Here is a 9,161-nt window from a genome sequence, read left to right on the forward strand (position 1 = left end):
CACGATGTGGGATTCTCAGACACCAAACAACTTGACATGAAGAAAAGAGAGAAGACCAGGTACAAGTTAAGCAACTTTGTGTTTTTATAATCATACATAAGACCGCTTGAATATAGTACAAAGGGTTTGTCCATTACTGCCCCTCAGTGACACTTTACTTTACACAGAGTCCTGATCTTACAACCTGTGGATACAGATCCCAGATATCTGTCTGTCGTTCTGTTTACATCATCATCATCATCACATGTCCTGGAACCAAACGAGGAGTGAGGATGCGGACCGGACGGGAAGGAGAGGGGGTAATCTGACCAGGGAGAGAGATCTCAAATCATAACATGTGACCTGAAATGCTAGCAGGAGTTAGCACACACACACACACACACACACGCACACATACATACACACTCTCTCTTACACACACACACACACACTCTCTCTTACACACACACACACATTTATACACTCTCTCTTACACACACACACACACACACTCTCTCTTACACACACACACACATTTATACACTCTCTCTTACACACACACACACATATATACACTCTCTCTTACACACACACACACTCTCTCTCTCTCTCTCACACACACACGCGCACTCACACTCTTTCTCTCTCACACACACACACATATATACACTCTCTTACACACACACACACACACACACACACATATATACTCTCTCTTACACACACACACACTCTCTCTCTCTCTCTCTCACACACACACGCGCACTCACACTCTTTCTCTCTCACACACACACACACGCGCACACTCTCTCTCTCACACACACTCTTTCTCTCTCTTTCACACACACACACTCTCTCTCTCTCTCTCTCTCACACACACACACAAACACACACTGGACCCATTTCTTGAAGCATGTTGCTGTAAGATCATCTAAACAAGAGTTAGCTCCTGTACGGTGTACACTGGTCAGCGCTGGAGCAGAGGATCATGTGAAGCCGTTCTGACTGGGACACACACACACACACGATAGATACCCTGTCTAGAAGATTAAAGTCTGAAGATCTACTCTCCGTCCCGTTTCAACCCTAGAGTCTTGCTTTTGTACTAGCGTGGTCTTCATCATCTACTTTGGCCTGGAAGCACTGATACCCATCGACTACCACAGAGAACTTCCACTGCATGTTACCAAGTTGACGTAAATGTACTCAAAATACCATTAGGAAAAAAGTAGTGAGTTCTAAACTTCCTTTATTAAAAAAATATAAATATGTACATAAATTCTATTTCAGCTATTAAAATGGGGTCACAAAGTAAACACCTGAAGCCTGTTTCATGGACTCCCTCCACAGGAACTCTAGAGAACCATGGGTCCGCTCGCAACCGTCACCAGCGCACACACGGACGGACGGAGAGAGCGATCGAGAGCAGCACCGGCGGCGTCCGGCCGAGAGGATCTCCCACTGTCCAGCTGCTCTGGGACCAGCCGAGCAGCTCGAGTCCACGTCCACCGTCCCGTGAGAGACAAATCAACACAAGACCACCGACGGGAAACGCTTGCAGCTCGTGCCGCCGCCGTCTGGTGAGAGCAAATGAAGAGAAAGAAAAACAGAGCGACAGAATTTCGCAAGCGATGGCGTCCAGGATTCAAACATCACTTCCAGTTCTGACATGACACACACCTTTGCTTCAAAGTGCAGAACTGCTACATTGGTTGCAGACATCTATGTTCTATAAAAAAACGCCTTTGGTACAATAAATTATCAAAAGGGAGAAACAAAAGTGGTGTAAAATTCACAGCATAATCGTGAAGCCAAATCAAAGAAGCGAAAGGGCTGAAGTAAAACACACATGCTGAGCACAACAGAAGAGCGGGAAGGGACTCGGCCTGTGACGCCCCACGCTGGATCTCTAGTGAAGAAAGGCCTCGGATCACCGTGTCGTGAATGAAGGGTGTTCGCACGTCAAAAATACATGAAAGCTTTTGTCACTAGAAGAAACGTCCGGCTCGTCTTCATTCTGTCCGTAACGATAAGGCCATTTGAAAGCAGCGCTGCCCGCGGCCGCACACGCCCGTCACGGGTCTCATTGCACTCTGGGAAAGCTCCGCTCGAAGCACACGATTGCACGACGTGAAGAAGAAAAGACGCGAGCGCGGTGGGGGACTGGGGTGGGTTGGCCGTGACGCTCTCGCTCCCGTGCACATCTGAAACCATCGGAGAATCGGAGAACAGAAGCAAAGGTCAGAGGAGGAAAGCCTCGTGTCAGGCGTCCGCGGGCGGCTCTCGCCCCGTTCCAGCAGCTTTAATCAAACAAACACACGCTCTCAGACGAGAGGAGTCAGGAGCTGGCCACTGAGCTGGGCTGCACACACACCATGGGCGACTCCTCGCGCTCCAGGCCCGGCCGCAGGCCCATGTGAGTCTCAGACATGTAGTGACCCGGCCCAGAGTTCGAGGGGTGACCCGGCACGCCCGTCTCCTGCCGAGGGTTAGAGAAGGCACCCAGTCCTAGAGTCATGCTGCTGTTGTGGCCGAAGCCCAGGCCGTGGGGCAGCGGGCGGCTCTGGTAGGCGTAGTGATGGTTCCCGGTGGAGGACGAGGATGTGGACGAGGATGAGGCGGAGGAAGACAGCGAGGTCATGGACAGGTGTCCGGGGGTCACCTCCATAGAGTCCTGTGTGGAGGCGCTGTGGGAGGGCGAGTAGAGGCGGGGCCGGGGCCGGGCGGGGCCCTGACCGTGCTGCGCTGGAGGGTGGTGATGATGATGATGGTGATGATGGGACGTGTGGGGGTGCAGAGCCTTGGGCTGGTGGGGGGGCACGTTGAAGGTGGTCTCCTGGACGGGGTGAGTCTCTCCGGACGCCTGCTGGAGTCCGTCTCCTCCCACCCACCCCAGCGCCGGAGCGAAGCCCTGTCTCGCCTGAGGAAGAGCACACACACAGGTCAACATCTCAGCTCGGCTCGGACGATCATGCAGCTAACAATGTGTCAGTGTCCTCCGCTGTGAGTGTGTGTGTGTGTGTGTGAGAGTGTGTGAGAGTGTGTGTGTGTGTGAGAGTGTGTGTGTGTGTGTGTGTGAGAGAGAGTGTGTGTGTGTGAGAGTGTGTGTGTGTGTGTGTGTGTGTGTGTGTGAGAGTGTGTGTGTGAGAGTGTGTGTGTGTGTGTGTGTGAGAGTGTGTGTGAGAGTGTGTGTGTGTGTGCTCACCGCTGCACTGAAGTGTCCTCCGCTGTGTGTGTGTGTGTGAGTGTGTGTGAGAGTGTGTGTGTGTGTGAGTGTGTGTGAGAGTGTGTGTGAGAGTGTGTGTGTGAGTGTGTGTGTGCTCACCGCTGCACTGAAGTGTCCTCCGCTGTGTGTGTGTGAGTGTGTGTGTGTGTGTGAGTCTGTGAGTGTGTGTGTGTGTGTGTGTGTGAGTGTGTGTGAGTGTCTGCTCACCGCTGCACTGAAGTGTCCTCCCCTGTGTGTGTGTGTGTGTGTCTGTGTGTGAGTGTGTGAGTCTGTGAGTGAGTGTGTGTGTGTGTGAGTCAGTGTTAATTTCGTTGACTAAATATTTTCGTCATTATTTTCGTCACGAATATATTTTTGCCGACGAAAACGAAACAAAAAACTAAAATAGAAGGCACTGATGGAGAATAAAAATATGACTAAATTGATTGACATTATCGTCAACGAATAAAGGACGAGACGAAAATAGACTGTGACGAAAATCAAATCAGCAGACGGGAGAGATGCGAGGAATGAGCAAAAGAACCGGCAAAACAGAACAGACTGCATGAGAGAAGAGAACCAATCAGAGCCTGACTTATTGAGACGTGAAGCGAAGGTTTTCAGTTTTTATGAGCTCCCGGGAAGTCGGCATTCGAAGAGGTGATAGGGACTTTAAGCAACAGCCTCTGGTGGAACGGCAACGCCATTCTGGCGTTGTATTGCGCCTGCGCGAATTTAACTGCTACTTTGTGACGTTCTAATTTAACGGTCTACTACGGGAGAACAGCTGATTTGCCGGAGTCGCTACAACGTGAGAGGTTAGGTAAATAAATGTTATGTTTTTAGACTTATTTACATCATACAATATTAAAAACTCCTCTTCTGACAAAAGATTGTCATTTAACGCCAAAAGCAATCCTTCTCTTGCTTTTTTAAATTATATATTTTTTTGGATCTCAATAAATGAATTAATGCTGCGTTGCGCTGTTCTGTTTTACCATTGCTTAGTGACTTTTACGTTCTTGGCTACAGCGGTGTGACGGCAAACTTCCGGTCGCTGTAGCCGTTCCATTCGCAGCTGTTGCTTAAAGCCCCTACTGTCTAAAAGAGCGACAAAATGTCCACAGCTCACTTCACGTTTGACGACGAACAAAACAAAACAAAGTGTAAAGCACGCGGAGCGCTCATTCGTGGCAAGAACACAACCAATTTGAAAAGACATTTACAGATGAGCCACCCGGACATTTTCTCAAATGTAATTTTACAACGATGTTCTTTTGTTTATTGAGCTAAGCAAAATTGGAATAGTGCATTGCGTAGATGTTGTAGCATTAAATATTACGAACTGAAAAGTACTGTAAAATAGCCCCTTCAAATTAGATGCGAGCACAATACTAATACGTAATATCATGATAAATACATTTGATTAATACTAATGTTTAGTATATTTTATAATGTTCTACTTGTTGACAATATCACAAATATTTCTATATTAGTCATGTGAAACATGAATGTTCACATCCTATCATTATACATACTAATCTAGCAATATTGTAGTATTTAAAACATACAATATTGCTAGACAAATGAATACCTTATAAAATCTTGTTACTTTTTTTATCCACCTAGCTGCCAACTTATTAAATATTTACTTTAAATGTATGCACTTATTGTTCAGCTCAGCTGTAAGCTTTAAGGTCCTGGACCTAACGTTATTTTTCTTTTATTGATGGTCAATTGGCAGCTAGTTATTGTTTACATTATCATGACAGTGTTTGTTGCTGCATAAAAGCTTTTGAATCGAAATAAAGACAGTTGTGTTGAAATAAAGTTGAATTTGTGTTTTATATATTTTGGTTAAGTTTGTTTCCTATACCAGCTGTAAAAAATTGTCTAGTAAATCTGTTATTGATTTTAGTCTTATTTTAGTCGACTAAAATACCAAGCAATTTTAGTCGACTAAAATACCAAGCAATTTTAGTCGACTAAAATAAGACTAAAATTAAAACAAATCAGATGACTAAAACTTGACTAAAACTAAAAAGAATTATAGTCAAAAGACTAAGACTAAAACTAAATTAAAATTTCGTGTCAAAATTAACACTGGTGTGAGTGTGTGTGTGTGTGTGAGTGTGTGTGTGTGTGTGTGTGAGAGTGTGTGTGTGTGTGTGTGTGTGTGTGTGTGTGAGAGTGTGTGTGTGTGAGAGTGTGTGAGTGTGTGTGTGTGTGTGTGTGTGTGAGAGTGTGTGAGTGTGTGTGTGTGTGTGAGTGTGTGTGTGTGTGTGTGTGTGAGAGTGTGTGTGTGTGTGAGAGTGTGTGTGTGTGTGTGAGTGTGTGTGTGTGTGTGTGTGTGAGAGTGTGTGAGTGTGTGTGTGTGTGTATGTGTGAGAGTGTGTGTGTGTGTGTGAGTGTGTGTGTGTGTGTGTGTGTGTGTGTGAGAGTGTGTGAGTGTGTGTGTGTGTGTGTGTGTGTGTGAGAGTGTGTGTGTGTGTGTGAGTGTGTGTGTGTGTGAGAGTGTGTGTGTGTGTGTGAGTGTGTGTGTGTGAGTGTGTGTGTGTGTGTGTGTGTGTGAGTGTGTGTGTGTGTGTGTGTGTGTGTGTGAGAGTGTGTGAGTGTGTGTGTGTGTGTGTGTGTGAGAGTGTGTGTGTGTGTGTGAGTGTGTGTGTGTGAGTGTGTGTGTGTGTGTGTGTGTGTGTGTGTGTGTGTGAGAGTGTGTGAGTGTGTGTGTGTGTGTGTGTGTGAGAGTGTGTGTGTGTGTGTGAGTGTGTGTGTGTGTGTGTGTGTGAGAGTGTGTGAGTGTGTGTGTGTGTGTATGTGTGTGTGAGAGTGCGTGTGTGTGTGAGTGTGAGTGTGAGAGTGTGTGTGTGTGTGTGTGTGTGTGTGTGAGAGTGTGTGTGTGAGTGCTCACCGCTGCACTGAAGTGTCCTCCGCTGTGCCGGTGTTGGTGGGTCGGGTCGGAGCGTGCTCGGCCGCTGGTGCTCGTTCCAGATGATCCTCCTGCAAACACACAATGTTTGGAGTCAGTGACAGCAGACGTCCTGATCTCAGATCAGTGTGTGACAGCAGTGCTCTCTGACCTGAGCTGGACGAGGTGCTGGACGTGGTTCCAGACGACTGCGACTGCTCCAGCGCTGGACTCGTGGACACACTGCTGCTGGTGTTGGTGCCTTCGTCTGCCGTCTTCTTGAAGAAGCTGTGCTGCAGAGCGTAATACGGCTGGATGCGGGTCTTGGGGTCGTAGTCCAGCATCCGCAGGACCAGGTCTTTGAACTTCAGGTAGTCTGCGACAGCGTGACCCGACTCTCCAGCTCTCCGCCCGCCGGGGCCACCAGCCTCCACACCCAGAATACTGTGCAGCTTCCGGGAGCCGGCGGGTTTATACTGCACACACACACACGAGAGAGACGAGAAGAGTCAGCATCACCAGACAAACAGAGCCGACCACAAGATCAGAGTAAAGAAGGAATCACACCCTTTTGCCATCTTTGGTCTTCTTCACACACCACGTGCTGTCAGACATCTTCTCAAAGAACTTCCTGGCTTTAGACGCCTGCTCCAGGATATGACTGGGAGGGACGCCCAACACCTCCACGATTTTGTTCATCTGGTCCACCTGCAACAAACATCCATCACAGACGGGAAGAAGACGACTACATCTCAATCCCAGGAGTCAGAGCTCGGTGCTAATGATGTGTTCACACCGGCCGGCTCTGACCAGGGCTTCAGATTTACACTCGCTCAGACTAAATGTACAGTGTTTTGAGCCTTGTATTCTGATACGGTTGTTACAGCACCAACATTTTCAGGACCACTGTACTCTTGTGTTTTGTTGTGTGTTTGACAGATGACGGATTATTAGACTGAACGCATGGATGCAGTATAATCAGAGCTGCTTCTGAACCAATCGAGTGAACCAACGTTTCAATGATCCATTCATAGAGTCACACGCTTCATTTCTAATTGAATCAGCCAGTGTGAATGAATCATTTGATTGAAATGATTTAATTAATCATTTATTAAAGGACTTGCTGCTACTGGTTCTTTTATTGTCATATTTATCCATGACAGGCCTAAACAAGACAAGGTACCAGCAGAAAACACATTCAGCAAAATATAATTTCATGTAAAATAAATGAAATATTGTTTACAATTCGGTCAGTGAGTATAATGATCACATTAACGGCAGCCTGGACCAGTGTGTGTGGAGCGGCTCAGTTCAATCTCTAAGGCAGCAGCATACTTCAGTATCACTGGAATGAAGTTGTGTTTCCGCTTTCATCTGATCTGAAACACATCTGTAAGTGTCCTCGGTCTCCTGCAGGAAGTGTTCGGTCAGGACTCACCTCGTTAGCGCCGCTGAACAGAGGTTCTCCGGTGTGCATCTCCACCAGGATACAGCCCAGAGACCACATGTCGATGGCCAGATCGTAGGGCATTCCCAGCAGCACCTCGGGCGAGCGGTAGAACCGGCTCTGGATGTACTGGTATATCTGAGGACACACACGGCTGTGTTACTGAATGAAGCTGGAGGAGCAGTCGAACACACACAGACTCGGAGAGCATGGGTCTCACCCGCTGTCCCAGCTGACACGAGCTCCCGAAGTCCACGATCTTGATGGCGGATCTCTTGGGGTTGCACAGCAGGATGTTCTCGGGCTTGAGGTCACAGTGGATGATGCTCAGCTCAGGCGTGGCCAGGAAGAGCAGCGCGGTGCACAGCTGCTGAGCAAACTTACGCGTCAGGTTCAGAGACACGCCGCGGAAATTAGTGTTCCTCAGCAGGTCGTACAGGTTATAGGACAACATCTCGAAGACCAGACACAAGTGGTTCCTGAACATAAAATGGCGTTTCAGATGAACTGGAGGAGAAGGAAAGACACAACGGTGTTAAAGTGTGATAATGAGTGAAATACTTGAGTGATGACACAGAAATGAACGTCATGAAGGTTACACACAGCACCTGAGACACAGAACACACCGTCCCATGGAGACCTATGGAGAGTTTCCAAACTCCATTCATCTACAGTCAGTGTTCTGCTTCTCCATGGTTACGCTTCTCATTTACTCAATATTCCTTCTATAATAATAATAATAATAATAAAAATAATAATAATGTTGCTTCTGTATGGTAAATCAGTTTGAAGTCCCTTTGGATGGAAGCATCTGCCAAATCAAATACCACTAGTCCTCACACAGACCTGTTCTTGTGCAGTAAACCCGTCTCTGTTTCCTCATCAACGGTACTCTTCAAAACACAAACTGTGACACAACCCCAAAACTGTTCATCCTGACGTAGTAAATGACCATTACGTGATCTAACATATCTTTTATCAGATCATATTGGTCAAATAGAAAGAAGAGAGTTCTGGCAAGGGTCAGAGTGTAAACACAGACGGCCGGCAGTATGTATTCTGGGATGAGAGTCACACATTACCGATGTAATACTTCATCTCGGTGTCGTGTTTGTTCATGAGCTCCAGCAGTCGGACTTCAATCTGAGCCTGATTCAGAAAGGCCTTTTTATTCTTGATGATCTTGATGGCGACCCACTCCTGCTCCACGCGGTCATAGGCCTTCACCACCTGCCAGAGACCAACACACACACGTCAGACCAACCCAAACACACCTCACGAGTCTTTACTAGCGGAGCTGAGAGACACGGACCTGACCGAACGAGCCTTTGCCTATTAGAGAATCAATCTCGTATCTGTCCATCCACTTCTCTCCGTTTTTAACGATGTAGTCAAAGTTGTCGTCATCGTAGCCGTCGTTGTAAATCTTCCTCTCCTTCTTGTTGCTGGAGTCCTCGCCCTGACCCTGTTGGTGACGACGCTTCTTCTTTGCATAGTATACCTGCAAACACACACACACACACATCATCATCAGCATCATCATCAGCATCATCATCATACACACGCACACACACACACACACACACACACACCATCATCATCATCATACACACACACACACACCA

General features: G+C 47.2%; 1 protein-coding gene across 1 annotated transcript; it reads right to left on the reverse strand.

The window, feature by feature from the left end:
• Positions 1-1,211: 1,211 nt before the first annotated feature.
• On the reverse strand, positions 1,212-9,061 carry LOC128020585 (dual specificity tyrosine-phosphorylation-regulated kinase 1A-like). Its single transcript, XM_052607214.1, has 8 exons — positions 8,849-9,061; positions 8,619-8,766; positions 7,757-8,043; positions 7,528-7,674; positions 6,657-6,797; positions 6,262-6,565; positions 6,093-6,181; positions 1,212-2,899 (listed from the first exon to the last, which is right to left on the reverse strand). The coding sequence occupies exons 1-8, from the start codon at positions 9,059-9,061 to the stop codon at positions 2,318-2,320; spliced, it is 1,911 nt and encodes a 636-aa protein (XP_052463174.1). The 3' UTR covers positions 1,212-2,317.
• Positions 9,062-9,161: the final 100 nt, after the last annotated feature.

Source organism: Carassius gibelio, chromosome A10, assembly GCF_023724105.1.
Source record: "Carassius gibelio isolate Cgi1373 ecotype wild population from Czech Republic chromosome A10, carGib1.2-hapl.c, whole genome shotgun sequence".
NCBI classification, from domain to species: Eukaryota; Metazoa; Chordata; class Actinopteri; order Cypriniformes; family Cyprinidae; genus Carassius; species Carassius gibelio.